We start from the raw sequence: 20,778 nt of genomic DNA on the forward strand, positions 1-20,778 counted from the left end.
GGTCTATTTGAACAGAGTGACAGGCTGCTAAGTTAGACTTCTAGTGTCCCTGCACAGGCTTTTTTGGCCACTAGGTGGGAAGGTGGAATGTTTGTCATATTTTGTAACCATACCTCTAATTGTGTGAGTGTGTAATTAAACACCAAAAAAATGATAGCTCTACAGAAAACCCGCTGTCCATCATTATTAATAGAATTCGTGAATCAACATTTTCTGGACTACAGATTTACAACGAAGACCATCTTGCTCTGTTTCATTAGCTGAATATTAATGTTACAAACGTATATGATTCCAAGATATTGATACCAATGTTATCACTACAATTATAAACAGTGTCTTAATCTAGGTATATTGTATCTTATATATAATGATAATCTGTAATGAAAAGTTGACATAACAACTTAAATTAGACATTTATTATTTTTTGGTATAACTGTATGAAATTAGGTGGCCTTTATTCAACGAAAATACTTTATGGGCTGAAAGTGATGAATAACCACTACACTCAATATGCAGTGTTTCCACTTCATACAGTTTCCACCAATAAGACTACTTTAGAACCAATACATACCTTGTGAAAATAACAGTGTAATAGTGATGCAATTTACATTTTTTTGGAACAGTTAAAACAAACCACATAAATAGATATATTCCAGTTAAAATGGACAAGTTGTGGGGCGCCTGGGTGGCTCAGTCGGTTGAGCGCCGACTTCGGCTCAGGTCACGATCTCACGGCCCGTGAGTTCGAGCCCCACATCGGGCCCCTGTGCTGACAGCCCGGAGCCTGTTTCAATTCTGTGTCTCCCTCTCTCTGACTCTCCCCCATTCATGCTCTGTCTCTCTCTGCCTCAAAAATAAATAAACGTTAAAAAAAAAAAAAAAAAAAAAAAAAAAAAAAAAATAAAATGGACAAGTTGTCTTTGTTGTGACAGGAGATATCCCTGATTTTAAGTAATGTTTATATTATATAGGATAAATGGCGGTATTTTAATTATTTTGATAATTTTTTTCAAAGGACATTTCTAAGAAATATTGGTATATAATTATACTTAAAAATTATCTTCAGATTTGAATTATCTGTCTCAATTTTCTGGTTGGTCAGATACACCCCACACATCTACTAATTGGTGTTGGTATGTGTCACGGAATCATGTAATGGGGAAAAAGCCATGACAAGTGGTAGAACTGGATGCAACCTAAAGGAAGTTAAAACAATCTGACTCACTAAGACCTGTGTGTATGATGTCACGTTCACTTGAAATCCAAAACTACTAAATATGGTGGTCTGATCTAATGATATAAGATGTGACAGGGTAAATTATGAATAATTTTCTGACTATGGTGGTGATACATGAAAAATTAAGTGGAGACATATAGACAGAAATATAATTTAAGCAAAAGCAAATAAGAAAAGACAATCATTTGGAGTATAAAGGTAATTAGGACAATTGTCTTTTAGGGTTACAGCTAGTGTCCAATTCAATAATTAATTACAAGGGGTCTACCACAGCAGATCTTTACTTGAACAACACGAACTTCAATGATTAAGAAGGTAGGAAGCATTACTTTCTGATGTGTTGGGTGTCTCACCTCTATGACAGACAATTAAGACAGGGAAGAAAAGTTTGAGTTAAGTATTATTTTCCACATTGAAGCCAGCTTGCAAGCAGTTGAAGGCATGGGAGAACAACCTGAAGAATTAGAACAGGGTGGGGGCCAGAAAACTATGTCCAGCAGGACAAATTTGGCCAGCTGCCTATTTTTGTAAATAAAGTTTTATTGGATGATAGCTATACCCCTTCATTTAAGTGTTGCCTATGGTTGCGTTCAAGCTACAGTGGCAGAGCAGAATAGTTATGACAGAAGTCATATGCCCCCCCCCCCCCGCAAAAAAAAAAAAAATTGCTATCTGGTTCTTACTGGAGTTTGCTAATATTTGGACTAAAGAAAAAAATTCTTATTCAATGAATTCTGTAAGGAAGTGTATTAAACATGAGATCTGGTTTGTCACATACCTCAGTTTTCTTTCCTTACATGGAGTTATCTTGGATTTCAGATGTAATATCTTGGATTCAGATTTAGTGAATTAAGACCAGCTAGCATTTATTGGAGACCTATAATGTTGATAAATTAATCCAGAAGCTGCAGCTATATTATTATTAAAATATGTATCTTAATTGATTAACAATATAGTAGAACTAAGGGGGAGGCTTATAAGTATACGCAAGTGATGTCCCTTTATTTTTGCAATTAGTGATACCTCCAGGAATTCATTTTACTTTTTGCATCTATTGAGTATCCCCTGACATTAGAGCACTAGATATTATGTAAGAAAATGGCACGTGGTAAATGAGGTGAATTCATCTTGACTTGAAATGACTGACAGTGATGCCAAATTTGGGGGTTTTCTAGATGAAGATGAAGGAGATACTCAAGGGCAGGAAGCTTACAGATCTTACTCATCATCACCTCCCCAGCACAAAGAAGGGCTTGACACTTAGTAAAAGCTTAGTAACTGAATATTATTACCAGAACAATTTAGCAATAATGCCATTGATCACTAACCCTTCACCATCTAGATTATTATTGTTAAAAAGAATGTGATTAGAGAAAACAGAGTTAGATCTTGATAAATAATGTGAACACCTCTAGTTTTTCAGTCCTTGCATCTCTTGGGTAGTAAACTTCTCATAAGCAACATGTAGGCTTTGCTATTCACCCAAGAACATTAACAACGTTACACACTAGAAAGAATAAAAAAAATTCTCTACCAGAAGAGGGGGTTCTAGAAAAGTAAGTTGCATATTTAACTTTTGGAAGTTATGAATATTACTTGATTTTCCTTAATATATATAAAGCCCTAATAGGGGCTTTATTTGAAATAAAACAATGTATGGAGGGGTAACTCATATTATACCATACATATACATTACATTATACATGTACATATACTATACATTAAAGCAATGCAACCTCCATTAGACAACATAAAAGTCCAATCTGCAGAAAGAATACTATTAATTGGAAATGGGGCCTTAAAAGAGAAAAAAAATTCTAAATTTTATTTCATCCTTCAGCTGGAAAATACGGCTGCTTTATTTAATTGGTTTCAAAATCTATTTTAATAGAAAATCTCTTTTGCACAACTAACCAGCTCCCAACATTTTGATTGCAAAATGAAGGGCACTTACTTTGATAACTTTAATTATCACTCACTTAGAGGACAGTGTGAAACACTTTTCCAATTGGTGTTTCAGAATCATGAGTCAAAGGAAAAGAATGACAAATTAGCCAGCTGGAGAAGGAAAATACAGCTAGCTGGTGATGCTTGAGTCTTTGTGGATATTTCAAAGTAAGATGAAAGAGAAACAAAAGGGCTGTTAGCCACACATGCTCAAGAAATGAAATACTAACACAATTTCACAACATGTTAATAACAAGTTAATAGCAAACTTAAAGACTTACTCAACATAATAAGTGCCATATATGGGATCATCAATTTTTTCCCAGCCATATGGAAGCTCTGAAAAATAAAGAGTTATTTCTTTCAGTAAATAAGCAACAGATATCACAATTTCTAATAAAAAGTAATATAATTTAATTGTTCACGTATTGCAGAAGCAGTCTACCAAAGTGGAGGAAAGCATTCAGAGTCAGCACTAACATTCTGACACGTATTGTAGGAACTATAAGAAGCACTGACTTGAAAATTGGCAGTTAAAACACAGAGCTCTCTTCTCTGCAGATATACTGCTGGGGCTAGCTGTTGATGCCACGCCAAGCGGTAGGATGGCACGTCATCACGTTATCACCACTCAGGGCAATACAGAAGGCAGATTGCTTTCCTGACAGTGCATACCATTTTCTTATTTATTTGTATTGTTAAAAGGAGCATTTCAGGATAAAGATCATATTTTCAAAATACCTTTCTGAGGATAGCAAATAGTTTCTGATGACTGAAACAAAGGCATTATAAGTTCTCAGTTGACATTCCACAATTCAAGATGGTTAGCTGGCTGTTCTCTCCACACAGGCCAGATTTTGAATGCTGCCAATATACTCTCTGGGCATGGTTTTCAAAGTCTAAAATTTTGAACCCCCTTTCCTTGGCAATATGATTCATATTTTCTATTCTTCATGGTTAATTTTAATATACACATTTAAAAATATCAATAATACTGTACATGCTTCTATAGGCAAAAACATGCTATTTGAAAACAAGATTTATTTTATGACACTGTTTTCCAAATACATTGGAGCCTTTATGATTATTAACACCTATAAATATGAAGAGTATTATATTTTTCTTTGTAGATATTAATTATACACGCATAGCACTTAGAAGCTAAGGAAGATATATTGGCATGCTTTCAATGGTATGTTTAAATGAAATTTAAAAGTTTTATTATTACAGTAATAACACATGTTCACTGTAAGCACGGCACAGTTATAAACAGAAAATTAGAATTATCTGCAGTGTTGCCATCCAGAGATAATCACTGCTAATATTTTGGTGGATATCCTTTAACTATTTTCATATGTAGGTATTTGTGACTCATTTTTTCAGAGATCAGATCACAGAGTGCACATCATTTTCATAACCTGTTATTCCTACTTGACAGAGTATCAAGGGCATCTTCAATGTGAATGAGCATTACTGCAGAATGCCACTTTTAGTGGCAGGTGGTGGTCTGCAGTATGGCTAGGGTCTGTACAACACTACCTCTTCTGTTATTGAACATTTGGGACTTTCCGGTTTTTACCTGTTATATGTCACCTGTGTTGGACTCACTAAACCTAAGTCTTCCATCATTTTCCCGGTAACTTAGTCATAATAAATTCCTATAGGTGGAATTTTGGATTAAAGGGCATCTACCCTTTTATGGCCTTTGATCTAAATTGACAGATTAGCACTGTGCTACTCACGAGATAGAACAATTTATAATCTCACTGGGGGTGTATGAATAATTTTGTTTTTCTGTACTATCGAATCAAATGCAGGTCCACGATTCTTCATCCAAAACTTTTATGGACAGTTAGGTTTTAGAATTAAGAAGTTTTCTGATTTTCAGACGTTAACACGATGCAAATGTCTTCTGTCCCATAACACTCCAAGCAGAGTCTGGGGAAGCAGTTTTTAATCAAATACATGAGCATTTATGCAGCCAAAATTATGTGATCTGTACCAAGAGGCACACATAAGGACTACTTCATATCAGTGAGCACTGTTTTGTTTCCAGAGTGTCCAGGTCAGGTCACATTTTGCTGCCAAATGAGTTACAAAAGACAGTTTTAAGAGCTTTTGAATTTTTGGATATTCAGATAAAGTATTGTGTATCATTATTTTAAAAACCAACCACACTGATTTTAAAATGGCAACTTGTGGTTGGTTTAAGTTACCTTCCTTGGGTTGCTAGCTAGTTAGAACAGTTTTTGTAGGTTTATCCTCAGGCAATTGTGTTTTCTTTTGCACATTTCTCATTTTTAAAAGTCAATCCCTAAGAGTTTTTTATGTATTAAGGATATTAATCCTTTGTCACATGTTGCATATGTGTTTTTGAGTTTGTTTAGATTTAATTTTGAACATTTTCTTTTACACATAGATGTTTTAAATTTTATTTGGTAAATTTCTCAGCGTTTTCACTTAGGTTTTGTCATTGGAGCCTACTTAAATACTGAAGATATTTTTCTAGTGTTTCTTTATCTTGTTTTAACATAAAGTCTAAGCTATGCTTTATTTATATCTCTTAGATTAGTCATATCTGAATGAATATATAACACTAAATTGTGGAGTACCTTAAGAAATTTTTTTTCAAAATGTTCATGATAGCATTACTGAATATTCACTACAATCAAGGTACTGATGGACTTACCATGTGTTAACTCATTTATCCTAAAGAACTCAGAATTGAAAATCCTTGTATTCTGCTTCCAGTGATCTTAACCAATTTAGATATCAATTTAGACACTCTGTTTAGCACAGCATAAACACACTTAATTTAGATTAAGGACAATAACAGTCCAGATGGTTTTCACCAAATCCCCCTAGCTATTGGAGAATTTGCCTATTAAAAAGAAGAATCTGTTTGACAGATATCTACTGGGTGCCCTTGACAAGCTGCAAAAGTAAAAGAATATACAGAGGATAGCAACTGATATTATGACAATTTATTAATATGGCTGAATACATGGATTCATATTTATAATAGGTTTATTATCTCATGAATACAATAATATGTAAAGTAATCACATTCAATAATATATAGAGTAAAGAGCTAACATGCTTAATTTTATGGATACTAGTTTTGTGTCTTAATGGTATTGTTATATGGAAGCATATGATGGTCGAATTTTTAAAATTATATTTTATAATGTAAACTGTTTCTTCACTTATTCCTTATCTTTGACTCATTCTTTGAGTAAGTTACTAATTCTAAGCAATGCATCCCCAAAGTACAGAGTTAATTGATTCCTTATCTTTGTAGATTTGCAATGCAAAGGTTCTGGAACTATTTATTTAGTATCCTGCGTCACTTGCCATCATGAAGTATTCATCAGAATTTACAGGGAATCTGATTTGCTTTGCCTAACATATCAATGTATTTTGTTTGTTTGCTTGATTGTTCTACATTTCCAAAATAACTTATTAATTCGTTCAAAAACAAAATTATACATTACAAACATTTATACTCTAAAAATTGAAGTATTTTCATTATTAGTGATTCTTGACTCACAATTTTTTTTGGGGGAGGAAGTAATTTTTATTAAACATTTTATTTCAGGTAAATGAATTATAATCTCATTTTTTTAATATATATTTTTTACCACATTTGACCCAAGGTGAGAAGAGATAAAAAAACATAATGAGAGCTAAATGCTATGTGCTAGGCATTGTTTATGTACATTATAAAAAACAAATAACTTAATCCTCAAAATTAACTTGTAAGGTACATTATTATCACACTCAATTACAAGAAGAGGAAATGAAGATACCAAAAGATTCTGACAGTTAATTGTTCAAGTTTTAAACTCCTGTGTCCCAATCCAGAGCCTGCATTTTAATTAATTTATTAATTTTTCATTTACTTATTTTGAGACAAGATGATACACTAACCCTCTGTTATAAAAGCTATTATTCATTTTATTTTAAATATCTACAAGGGGTTCAGTAATAGATACATTCATCAGTTCATATATAAATGTGGCACAATGGGTATAAAAATCTACAACCAATGTTTAAATGCTCTGTATGTGTGTATATGAGTGTGTGTGTGTGCATGTGTGTGTGCACATGTATGTATGTGTACATTCCCCTTAATGACATTTGCTTGAGTAGTAAAGAAAGGTCTAGGCTAGAATGTCAATGAAAAAACACAAGTTTTTCTTCACTCATAAAAAGACAACTCATAAAATAAACTTCTTAGGATTATAAGCTGAATAGTGTGTATCTAGATGATGAAAAGTTAAAGTTAAGAATCATCTTTCACTGTGAAAATGAGCTATTTGGACTTGTGAATTAGTTTTTAAAAATGAATTGCTTCTCTTTAAAATTATGCTAATGATTGAGAAAAAGAATTTCCAATTTTGTACTGTTTGCCCAATTAGGCAAGCATGTAGCTTGGAGCTCTTGGGTCCTGGGTTATTTAGAGTACTCTATTCAACAATACCCGACACATTTGAGAATGATTAAGGTCACACTAATGAAAGAATAACATATACAATGAAACAAGGGAAAATAAACACTTGAGATCAACAAGGTTAATGCTGCATTAAAAACTGTTTTAATTGAGATTTTCCTCAGGCCATGGAACCATGGAGCAAATTCAGTGACTAGATATTCGTATCATGATCCACTCTGCAAAAGTCTGTGTTAAGGTCTACATTAACTTGTAGTAAGTCTAGCCTGTAAGAAGATCAAGAGATGAAAGGGGCATCCAGTTATGTCTGGATTCTGCCATAGCCACCATGATATATATTTTTTGCTTATTTGTTTTACTCCAATTTATTTATTTGTTTATATTTATTTGTTATGTCTATTTTCATTGCCAAAAAACCAAGACTCCTTTATGCTAGCACACAAGAAGCAGTTTTCAGGCTGCAACTGCAAAACTTGTAGAATCCAAGGACAGTATTTCTTTTGGAAATGGGACTCAAATACTGGACAGATGTAAAAAAGCTAGCTAGGATATAAAACCTTAGGGTATCTCAGAAAGGTCCTGTTTGTCTCACTCACTTTGTCTTTTAAACTGTGCCTCTTTTCTCTATGTCTCTCTTTCTTTCTTTCAGTTCCAATTCCACTGTGTACATCTCCTTCTTTCTTTTCTACCGTCTACTTCTCTGGCTCATCTTGCATATGTCCTGGAAAGGTCACCCCATACTTGACTCTATGTTATTTTTTAATCTCAAGCACTGCTATCACTACTTGATCTCTGAGTTTTTCAATTCTGTGACCTATCTCCCAAAGGATTCATGAATCCAGCTCATTTTCTTCAAAATAGATTCAAGTGACTTGACTTGGAAGATCAATGTAATGGTTGCCCTCAGGTGAAGAATCCACTCACAAAATAATAGGGTATGGCTGTGGCTTGTGCCCTTTTGGTAGATACAAAGCCACATCTGGCAAAATCAAATAGAGAGACACCCTATAAAATAACCAGTCAATACTCTTCAAATGTGTCAAGGTCATGAAACAGAGAAATAGATTGAGGTTCTGTCACAGTGTGAAGGAAACTATTGAGACAGGGAAACTAAATGGATTGTAGGATTGGGTCCCAGACCAGAAAAAGGACATTAGTAGGATGACTGGTAAAATTCAAGTAAGATTTGTAGATTAGTTGATAGTCTACATTAATGTTAATTTCCTGGCTTCAGTAATTATACTCCTGACAGATGTTAACATTAGGGGAAAGCTAGGTGAGAGATACATGGGAACATTATAGTATTTTTTGCAAATTTTGGAAATCTAAAATACCTTCTCGATAAAAACACCGAAAAAAGCTATTTTACAACTCTCACTATCAGAGGACCTCTACCCACACTTCATTAATGTTCAATATGATAATGATGTTAATTTTTTATACAAAATAAGAATGTAGGATTTTGTATTTATATTCTTTTGTAATATGTTGATTTCTTTCAATAGACAATTCAAAGAGACTTTCAATTTTGTTATTTTACCTTTTTTTTCTGTTGCCTATCTTTCTGCTCATTGGAGAAACAAGGTAAATACATTTATGTTGAAGTGTTACTGCATCTTGAATCTTAGAACATACAGATTGAATAATATGAGTTTAAAATCTGGAGTCAGGCTTTGTTCCTTTTCTGGGGTCACTGTCCTGTATGAGCCACAACATGGTTATGTTAATTCATACAAGGTTGTATGGAGGCCCATCCTTCTGGGTAGCTTAAAATTCTCTCCAAAGCCAGAAAGGCAGACAAATTTAGAAAGTAATAAAATACTGGAAACAAGGAAAAGGACCAGAATGGGAAACTATTTCCATTAACTCTATATTACATTTTCGGACTAACTTTTTTTTTTTAATTTAGGCTCTTGCTGTTGTGTTTTAGAGGTAATAACATTACAACAGAACATAAGAAACATACAAAGTTTCCTTAGTTCAAATAACACAGTGCGTAGCAAACAATGTGGTAATAGCTAATACTAATGTTAAAATATTTTCCTCCAGTCTTTTTTAAAAAATTTTCTTATTTATTTTTAGAGAGAGAGAGAATGAGCAGGGCAGGGGCAGAGAGAGAGAGGAAGAGAGAGAATCCCAAGCAGGCTCCATACTGTCAGCACAGAGACCAATGCAGGGCTTGATCCCATGAAGAATGAAATCATGACTTGAACTGAAATCAAGAGTCAGATGCTTAACTGACTAAGCCCCTTCCTCCAATCTTTATTACATTTTTTCTGTATACATAGTATACAAATTAGGAATGATATTAAATTTTTTTCTGGAAAAGTGATATAACCTGCTTCCAAGTAGTTCTTAGGGGTTTTAGTAGTTATTAGGAGTGCAAGTGAGTTTAAACAAGAGTCCTCAGCATGAGTTTTTATAAGAAATACATTTTTAGAATTAAAGAGAAAAAAGAAGGAAGAGAAGGATACTATGCCAGAATAAAATATACAAAAGATGAATTTTTCTTATTAATACACTTTATTATATTTTTGTCTCTTCCTGTATTCAAAAATGCATTTGTAATTATAAAAGTAAATTCTGAATACATTCTGGTTTTTAAAAAAATTCATTTACTATTGATGTATGAAGAAATGTGCACTCAATAAAATTTTGATCATTCAGGGGCCATTTTCTGCCTGGAAAAAAGTTAGCAAATACAGATGCAAACTTTTGCAATGTTAACTTAAAGATGGCAGAGTACTGTAATCTATTTGAGATAGTGATAAGGAGTGGAGGCTCAAAGGCATGGCACAAAATAAGGATATTGTCTGGTAAAGACTCAGAAAAAGTCATACTTGGTTTAAGTTTGCAAAATTCATTTGAAGTTCATAACGTGATGAACCTAGTGTTTTTCTCTATGTTCCTAGAGCTTTGGAGAAGGTCTGGCTATAAAGTAAGATTCAGGAAGCAAATACATGCTGAAGATTTGAAATATACATCTCCAGTTTCCTCTTAACCTCTGTAAGTCTATGTTAATCCATTCATCGATCTATCTATTTATCATCATCATCCACTTAAAATTATTTATGGAAGGATACTGGGCTTCTATAGTGTAAAGGCTGACATGTAAATTTTAACCTCTCTATTTACCCTGAAAAGCCATAAATATCCACTAAGAGAGCAATAAAACCACCCATAATGCATATCTACAGCATAATTAGAAGAAAGAAAATACTGTAAACTCAAAAGTTATATGTAAGTAGAGATTTAAATGCCTCAAACCAGCAGAGTCAGCTCAGAAGCCCATTCCAGATCAGAAAGGTGGATAGTGTGCAGTAAAAAGGAGAGCACTCCAGGAGCCATGAGTGAAAACAAAAAGACAAAATCACCCTCAGAAAGATAAATTCCCATCTGGAGTGGTGAAATGCTGATAGCAGACCTGTTGATCAGAACATAGCTTCTGGGGAATTAAGTGCAGGGAGTTTGGAAGTGAGCAGAATGAGAAGTGGAGTCTTAGGAAGGCACTGCTTAAGTAGAAGAGGGAGCTGGGGTGCCTGGGTGGCTCAGTGGTTTAATTGTGAGACTTCTGCTTAGGTCATGATCTCCTGGTTTGTGAGTTCAAGGCCAGAGTCGAGCTCTGGGCTGACAGCTCACAGTCTGGATCCCACTTCAGATTCTGTGTCTCCCTCTTTCTCTGCCCTTCTAGTTGTGCTCTGTCTCTGTCTGTCTGTCTGTCTCTCTCTCTCTCTCTCCCTCTCTGTCTCAAAAATAAATAAACATTAAAAGAATTACAAAAAACAACAAAAGAAGAGGAGAGAGCTAATATCAATGGAGGAAACGACCCTTAGAAATTTGGTTTTGATAGAAAAAGCATGAAGTAGAAATTATGCATCACAGAAACAAAACATAATTCTAGGATCATAAGACATACCAACTACTCCCTCTGCAAAAAGTCTTTCACTAAAGAATCAGTACTTCACAAAAGAAACAGAAGAGGGTGCTCCTGAACTAAGAATGTAGTATGCTTATATAAAACTTAATGCTTATATAAAACTGTTACTGCTGGTCTATGAAAAAAAAAAGTTCAAAATCAATAGAAAATAGCAGATAGCATTCATACATTACGAAATAAGAAACAAGAGTTAAAATGATGCAGCTAATGATAGTTTGCTATCCTCCCTCAGAAGAAAATTAAAACAAAAACCCAAATGAGAAAAGTGTATTGAAATCTCAAGATATTTTGAAACAAGTATCTATATACACAGAACAACTTTTTGAATAAAAATTTTAAAAGCTCTGAGTAGATAAAAATCAGAAAGATAGTAGAGTTGACCAAAATGAGAAAATACATTAAAAAAAATTCTTTAAATTGAAACTAAATTATGAGCTGTCCAAGAGGAAATAGATTCAATTGAAAATATAATAGGCATCATTAAGAAAAAACATGACAATACTCAAGAGAACAAAATGAAACAAACAAAAGGTGAAAAGAATCAAAAAACAGTCATTAATATAAAAGATAAAGATGATCCAGTACATGTATAAGTGGAATGAATGAAGAAAACAATAGAACTAATACTTGAAACTATAATCCAAAAATAAAATAACTATATATGCTGAAATGTCTCCCCATGTATTTGGAACATTGTCCCAGAACAGTCAATTTCAAGATATATACCAGTTAGCCATTAGACTTAAAAAAAATCAAGGAAAAACTGGGTAAAATATAAGTTCCTTACAATGGGAAAAAAATATCAAGTTGATATCACATTTCAGGAACAACATACATAGACAACAGTGAAGTAGTATTGTAAAGAATCTCAAAGAAACGGTGAGCCAATTTTATATCCAGCCAACTTATCTTTCAAATACACACACACACATACACACACACACACACACACACATGAGTTTAAAATATGCAAGAACTTGGGGAATACTGTATCTAAGAAACCTTCCTGAAGTACTACTTAATTAAACCAACCTTAATTCAACCAAGAAATGACTGGAGAAAAGGAATGATAGTAATCATTATACAGTTTATTGTAGATATAAGTGTAGGACAAAGGGTGGGAACAAGGATTAATTGTTGCTTTGTTACAAGGTGAGAGCCAGAGTATCACTTAAAGCTAGCAAGTGAACAGGGCCTTATAAAAAGGTATCAGAATAAAGGTAAATATTACAACACAAATACAGACTATTCTAACTACCAAAACAAACAAAACCCCAAAGAAAACAGACCACACAGAGAAAGGGCCACAATCAATAGAACATGATATGGTCAATAAATATAACATAAAATAATATGACCATTAAAACATAGAAATGAATGCAGTTTATTTTTCTCAAGATTTTCTGATTAGCTCATAAAGAAAAAACCCACTCTATGCTGTAAAGAATAGGCACATTTAAATAAAGTAACTCAAAAAAGCTAAACATAAAGACTTGGGCAAAGATATACCAGACAGATAGAAAAAAAGAAAACAGCAGGATTATAGTCTTGCTATCAGATTTAGAGTTCAAGTTAAGAGCATTAACCAGAATAAGGAACATTACTTTATAACAATAAAGGTCGCAATTTATAATGAAGATATAATAGTAAATATCTGTATGATAAATAATACAAACTAATTTTATAAAACAGTAACTACAGGAGCTGCAAGAAGAAATAGAAATACATTAATGACAAATATTTAAGACAGCTCTCAGTCTAAGATAGATCAAGTTGACAAAATGACAGATATAGAGCAACTAAATAGAGTATAATTAATTAGACAAATCTTATAGTTCTCCCTTCCTATTTCTTTTTCTAGTTTTATACCTCAGTAATAGAGAATATATATTCTTCTCAAGTACTCACTGAACATTCTTCAAAATTGTTTATATATTACAAAAGTTTTAATAAATTCCACAAAGCAGAAATAACACAAACATGAATCTTTGACCATAAGGTAATAAAATCTAGACATTAATAATAAAATCATAATCAAAAGAATTCTTGTCTAGATATTAAAAACTCTAAATAAACAACTTGTGTGTCAAAAAGAAAATGTAAACTGAAATTGCAGAATTTCTAGAAGCAACGAGAAAACACTAAGTAGCAAAATCTGTTGGGTATAATTAAAATTGATCAGAGAAAATTTTATGCCATATATATATTATTCCATATATATATAGATATCTATCTATCTATCTATCTATATATATATATAAAAGAAATAACAAAGGGATTCCTCCCCCCCCCAAAAAAAAGGAATACAAATGATAAAAGAAAAAAGTCATATGGTAGATAACTGAAAAATAGTAACACTAATCAAAATGTTGTTTCATTTTATTTAAAATAAAATTTTCTTTTAATGGTTATTTATTTTTGAGAAAGAGAGAGAGAGAGACAGAGTGTGAGCGGGGTAGAGGCAGAGAGAGAGGGAGATACAGAATCTGAAGCAGGCTCCAGGCTCTGAGCTGTCAGTACAGAGCCTGACGTGGGGCTCAAACTCACGGCCTGTGAGATCATGACCTGAGCCAAAGTCGAATGCTTAACCAACTGAGCCACCCAGGTGCCCCTATTTTTTTTATTAATTTTTTTTTTAACATTTATTTATTTTTTGAGAGACAGAGAGACAGAGCATGAGCAGGGGAATGGCAGAGAGAGAGGAAGTCACAGATTCCAAAGCAGACTCCAGGCTCTGAGCTGTCAGCACAGAGCCCCACAGGGGGCTCAAACTCATGAACTACGAGATCATGACCTGAGGTGAAGTCAGATGCTTAACCAACTAAGCCACCCAGGCACCCCTATTTCATTTTAAAAATTATCAAAATAAATACTAATTTAAGATTAAAAAATGATAAGTCACATATAACAACATAAGAAAGGAAAAAAGGGAAACAATCATAAAAATTGTAGAATATGTTGCACAAACATATGTTAACAAAATAAAAAATCTAAATGAAATGGATAATTTCTTAGGAAAATATAATTTATCATGATTGGCCCCAATAAAGATAGAGAAGCTTAAATAGACAGGTTTTAGTCAATGTACAATACTAAACTCTAAATGGAGAAGAAACAAATGAAACAATATGAATATTAGAGATAAATTCCTTTATAAACTGGGTGTGAGGAAAGGCTTTCTTATGACTCAAACTTGACAAATTTGACTACATAGAAGTGAACAAGAATCTTTGCACACTCCAAAACACCAAAGTTAACATTAAAAGATAAACGACAAACTGAGACAAAAAGATGTGTAACATCTATCAGTGATAAAAGGCTGCTCTCCTTCATACAAAAACTCTTAAAAAGTGAAGGGAAAAAAAGAAAAAAGAGACTAAAAACTTGATAGAAAAATGTACAAGAGGTAGGAATAGACAGTTCACAAAAAGTATTCACATGTTGTCACATGTGAAAAGATGCCCAATTCCTTCATCACAAGAGAACTGCAAATTAACACTATATTGAGATACCACTGCTTACCTATCAGATTGGCAAAAATTCAAAAGCTTGAGGACAGGGGTATCTGGGTGGCTCAGTCGGTTAAGCTCCTACTCTGGATTTTGGCTCAGGTCATGATCTCACAGCTGGTGAGATTGAGCCCCTTGTGGGATTTTCTCTCTCTCCCTCTCTTCTGTCCTTCCCCCTGGTCACACTCTCTCTCACATAATAAATAAATAAACATTAAAAAAAAAAACTCGAGGACACACCCTTTTGGCAGGGTTGTGGAAGAACTGGTCTCCCTCATATCTTGCTGATAGCTGGTCAATATGAACACAACCTCTCTTGAGGGGAATTTGGCATAAAATGGACACATTTTACCTTTCGATCCAACAACAGTCATTCCTCTAAAAAATTTCTCTAAAGTTTAATCTTTAACAATATGAAAAACCTCAGAAATGTACAAGGTTATTCACTGCAGTACTGTTTTACTAGCAAACCATGGAAACAACCTCAATATCCAATCAGGGATAACAGTTTAAATAAACACAGCATATGCACACGGAGCTGCAAAACCTATGGGAAAAATCTCTATGATCTGATATAGTGATTTGTGGGAGAGATTGCTAAACCAAAACCTTCCTATGCTCATTCTTGGGAAAAAAAAAAAAAGGTATACAAAAAAGAGCCGGAAACTAAAGAAACTGCTTAATTAAAGGAGGTGGGCCTGAACAATAAAGTCAAAGGGATAGGAAAGGAGGCTTCTTTGTACTTCTTTACAAACCTCATCAATGTGCTTCTATTCGAAAAAACAAAACTGAATAAAATAAGATGGAAAAAAAATACCCTAAAATTGAATATAAACAAAAGAAAATGAACCTAACTGTATATGAAATTGCTAACCACTCAGGATAAGAAAAAGGCAAGTATTAGAGAAATTACAGATTTGGGGGTCAGGGTTTCATTATACAAAGACTCAGAAGATAAAAGCATTGAGGAAATATCACTGAGGTTGGAGAATAACTGTATTTATAATGCTGCACAATTTTGGTAGGCTTTCCTGACAGTGCGGTTCAGGATACTGGTTTCTGAAGCTTGGGGTTAATTTACGTTAGTTCTTATGCCTTTTACACTGGGAAGCCCTGTGGGTCTGGCATTTAGGATCCTCTTGAACAAAAAGTTGCAATAACAAAAGTTTTAAGGGTTTGGGGGTGGGGCAAACATTAATTTTAGTGATTTAGACCTAAGGCCAGACTAGAATTTAATAATTCAGAGAGGAGGCACAGGTCCCTAGAAAGGATAGGTTTGATGAAATTCTCTCTGACTGACACTTGTTCTTAAGCTGATAGTGACCTTAGAGAGCTGATAGGTTCTTTGGGCATTATGGAGGCTGCAGAGGTGGACACCATTCATTATGAAAATCTGCCTTTCTAAGTAAACACAACAATCTCAGAACTATTATAGATACTGGGCATTTGGCTTTCAATGGAATGTAAGGCATAAAGTTATTACAGCAGGAAACTTACAAAAGCCTGGTAATTCAAAGCAGGTATCTCTTTAGGGAGGGTCTATCAGAGTTCTGCCACCTGTGTGGGACCAGGAATGGCATTTTGGCTTCAGGATGCAAGGTCTTATTTAGAGATGAAGTAATACATGAATCTTGGCCTGTAAAGCTTCTAAGAGGGAAAACTTAGGGAAGAGGTCGGGCCCAGAGCAGGAGACTGGAGACTGATGGCCTTCTTTCTCCTTAGTTGTCAAATTTTCCCCTACAGGGGGATCAGTCTATTCTACAGGCTGCTGAGTGGATTACACAGCTCCAACTGGGGAGTGCAGACAGGTGAGAGGTCTGGAAGTTAACTAGCTCCTAGCATGCTCTCCCATGCTAGAACAGTCTATATTTTAATTATTGACTCAGACTGAACATTGACAGATAATGAGGGCTTTAGGAATTGTTTAGCCACCATCTTCCAGGGAGCCAAGATAAAGACCGGGATAGGTTATGAGAAAGAAAAAATAAATAAAAAATTTTGCTTTAATTCTTCACTTTACCTTATCAGTGAAGATTTTAAAGATGTAGAAAAAAAAATAGCTCAGAGAAATGGCCACATTTTACCATGGTTTTGGTGATGGCTATGATTGCTGTTTTCTTTTTATGTCCCTGAAATAACACTTTCAATGGAATGTTCAATGGTTTTGTGGTTCAAAGTGTTCTTGATAAGATCTGGATGTGTTAGTCCAAGTGAAATCTGCAGTTAACTGTTGATGACATCACTTAACACAGCTCTCATAATGTAACATATTTTCTGAGGCCCTTTTTCATTCAAGAAATATTTATTGCTCATCTACTTTGAGGGAAGCAGTGGGCTAAGCTGGAAGGGATAGGAATAAGTCTCAATATCCATGGAACTGACAGTTTTGGTCAGAGCCAGTCTGTAAACAAATACTTTCACTAATTATTAATTCATTATAATTTATGGTATACGCTACCAGGAGAAGTGTATGTATATTTTACTCTACCTAAACCTTCAGGTAATTTTTGAAGAGCTTGGAATCACAGGTTGTTACATTTCATGGGTATAATTCATTACAATTGATTTAAATAAACCTAATGCAATAAGTCAGCAACACACTTGTCAATTGGGTATTTTGGGGTGAATTCACACAATGGATGTTATTTTTCTAGTGAAGCAGTCTTTTTAAATTGAATGAACTTGATATATACAAGAAAATTCTAACTATTTAAAATCTCTGGGGACAACTAAGTATTGAACATCAGTGCAGTTAAGGGCTTGGAAAAATGAAATTTAAAATTTACTTATGTTTATTATATTAGATGAGCTGAATTCTACTTAGGAATATGCCCTAATTTCATTTTCTATTTAATATGCAGCCTCAGAGCATTGTTTAATTAAAATGCCACTTAGACCAGTGAAATGGATCAGACTGAGCACAAATCTAGGGCTGCTAACCAATGTGCAGAAGGATGAGCTCGCTCTCTTAGTGGTGCCGTCTGAGCCACTGCCCACAATGCTGGGTCAGAGAAGCACCATGACACTTCTGCATGCCATTAAATAGTAACATCAGTTTTGCTTTTGCCATGACACTCATGGATCCTAAGAGACTTGCATGCTTCATAAAGAAGCAAGCTGGACATCTATCAAATTGGGGTGATGTGGGGTTGTCATAGAGCCTCTACTTTATCTGGTCTACTGAGTTTTGGGTCTTTCTGCCAGAACAAAGAAGGAGTTCATAGACATTTTTGAAAAGGACGCTGAAAAAAAAATCCATAAAAATACCAATTGTCAACAGTCTCCAGGGAGAGGAAGGAAAAGAGGATAGCTTCCGTGTTTTCCATCTGTGTTGTGGAATGTTTTTAAACATTAACAGAATAGGCAGGCTGACCAAGCTCACAGTGCTCTGTTTTATACTTGTTCTGGGTGGAGAAAACACCTACTTGTCAGCAGTACCTGTCACAGATAGATCACAGGGTGTCAAAGGTAGTGAGAGTTGAGACACAAGATAGGGAAAGGCTTTTCCCATAGCGTGAAAAGAGGAGGTTGAGTATTCAGAGTGTAACTGTAACAATGAGATTTCTGATTCCCTACCTGGTATTAATCTAAGGCATTACTGCTGCCTTTTAAAATTTAATGATGGGAATGTCCACATGCAGACATTAAATTATATTCATATAGCCAGATGTGTGTGTGCGTGGGATTGTCCCAATGTTCTCTTCCAAAATAATTTCCTGTCTATATGATTTTAGCTAGATCCCTAGGTAGAGATATTGGAATCATAGTCCCCACCCCGTACCCCATCTTGGCAATATAGTGTAGTGAATGGTGACTTCACAGGACATAAGCATCTTTACATTTGAGGTGGATGAATGGTATAAATATGACAAATACACCTTCAGTTACGTTACAATTAATTAAATCATCATAATACCAGCCAGTATAAAAAAGCACCAAAGTGTCCATTAATATAGATTGTGCTGGCATCTACCTTCAAATATGAGTATTCACTTCAAATATGGGGCTTTACTGACGGGGAAGTGGTGCAGTTTTAATACAAATCCTAAATTTCCTGTTCCACATACAAACAGAGTGATGCTTTCCATTAGTAAGTTCCTAGCACAAAAGAGGGCAGAACATTTTTCCCAATGATATGGTCACTGTGATTTACATGAATGTTCACCTATTTAGCTCTGTCCCATATCTGCAGTGTTCCAGGACAGAAGGACTGGATTAGATGTAGGAATAGGGAAATGAAATCTCATCCTAATAAAACCCAGAATCCTTTTTGATAAAATTAATAATATGGTAGTGAGGTATGATGTAGTAATGTAAAAAAAAAAAATAGAGGATTTGGAATTAACAGCATGTACTGCATCACTGCTTTGCATTATGGTAGAAAGAAACAGAAAAACATAAAGAGCTGAGGGTGGGATTTCCTAATGCTATCTGCAGGAAAAGACTTGGAATAGGAAACACGATGCCTGATGTGTCTGCAAGGTATCCAATGCCTAAAACACTGGGAAAATCTTGGAGAGCACTTCACCCCAGTGAAAAATATTGTTCTTATAAAGCTGTCAGAGTCCGTCTGAGCTGGGGTTACCTGGCATGTAAGAGCCAGTCATTCCCACAAATTAGGCTGCCCTGCAGGCGTGTCTAACTTACATGCCAGCCTTTCAGGAAATGTTAAAGGCCCAAGCAGAGCTGTGATTTGTACCTGTGGTAACAACTAGACTGTGTGTAAATCATACAAGCAGTGACAGTGTGCTATGATGTAGCATTCAGCAACTTTGCGAGAGTCGACATGTAGAAATCCAAACTTTCCACAGCAGTGGCACTGTGCAGACAAAGCACACAGACTGTTTGGGAGGGTTACCTGGTCCAATAGAGGGAATCAATAATTTTTATCTGTAAAGGCCTTTTGAGGCAAAAATCACTGGAAATATTGATTTGGACACAGAACATCACTAGCTGAAATATTAATTGATATGATAAAGGGGTCAAGGTCATAGGCTACATTTTCTTTTTTAAAAAAAATTGTTTAATGTTTATTTTTAGAGAGAGAGAGAGAAAGCGGGGCAGGGACAGAGAGTGAGGGAGACACAGAAGCAGGCTCCAGGCTCAGAGCTGTCAACACAGAGTCCTAAGTGGGGATCAAACACATGAACCAGGAGTTCATGACCTGAGCTGAAGTCAGACGCTTAACCAACTGTGCCACCTACGCACCCCTAGGCTCCATTTTTAATGTAGTCTCAGATTCTTCTCTAAGTTTGCATTTTCAGAATGCAAATGTGTATCAGCTCTGATACAGGGCATATAGTCCAGACTGGAAGTATAATTAACAATGATAGTTTTTTTTTTTTTTTTAACATTTATTATTTTTTTTGAGAGACAGAGTGTAAGGGGGGGAGGGGCAGAGAGGGAGGGACACACAGAATCCGAAGCAGGCTTCAGGCTCTGAGCTGTCAGCACAGAGACTGACACTGGGCTCAAACCCATGAACTGCAAGATCGTGACCTGAATTGAATGCTCAACTGACTGAACCACCCAGGTGCCCCAACGACAATAGTTTTCAAAACATGTTAACACACTTTTTTTTTTCACATTTCTCTGTGGGTGACTCTCCCTTTATTTAAGCACTCACTTATTTTAGGAAATTTAGGCCTGCTTAAGTGGGGATATCAAGAGGAGTAGTCAAGAATCGATGTCTGAC

General features: G+C 34.8%; 1 protein-coding gene across 12 annotated transcripts in view; it reads right to left on the reverse strand.

Annotated features, from left to right (window-relative positions):
• The window catches only part of MAGI2 (membrane associated guanylate kinase, WW and PDZ domain containing 2), a 1,325,358-nt gene that overhangs the window by 324,590 nt on the left and 979,990 nt on the right, over positions 1-20,778 (reverse strand). For all 12 annotated transcript variants that reach the window (XM_053897620.1, XM_053897618.1, XM_053897619.1 and 9 more), the window contains one exon: positions 3,466-3,523. In XM_053897620.1, the coding sequence (XP_053753595.1) occupies positions 3,466-3,523 (58 nt within the window). The remainder of the gene's footprint in view (positions 1-3,465; positions 3,524-20,778) is intronic.

The sequence above is a fragment of the Panthera pardus genome, unplaced genomic scaffold (genome assembly GCF_024362965.1).
Source record: "Panthera pardus isolate Hobbes unplaced genomic scaffold, ASM2436296v1 HiC_scaffold_8, whole genome shotgun sequence".
Taxonomy (NCBI): Eukaryota; Metazoa; Chordata; class Mammalia; order Carnivora; family Felidae; genus Panthera; species Panthera pardus.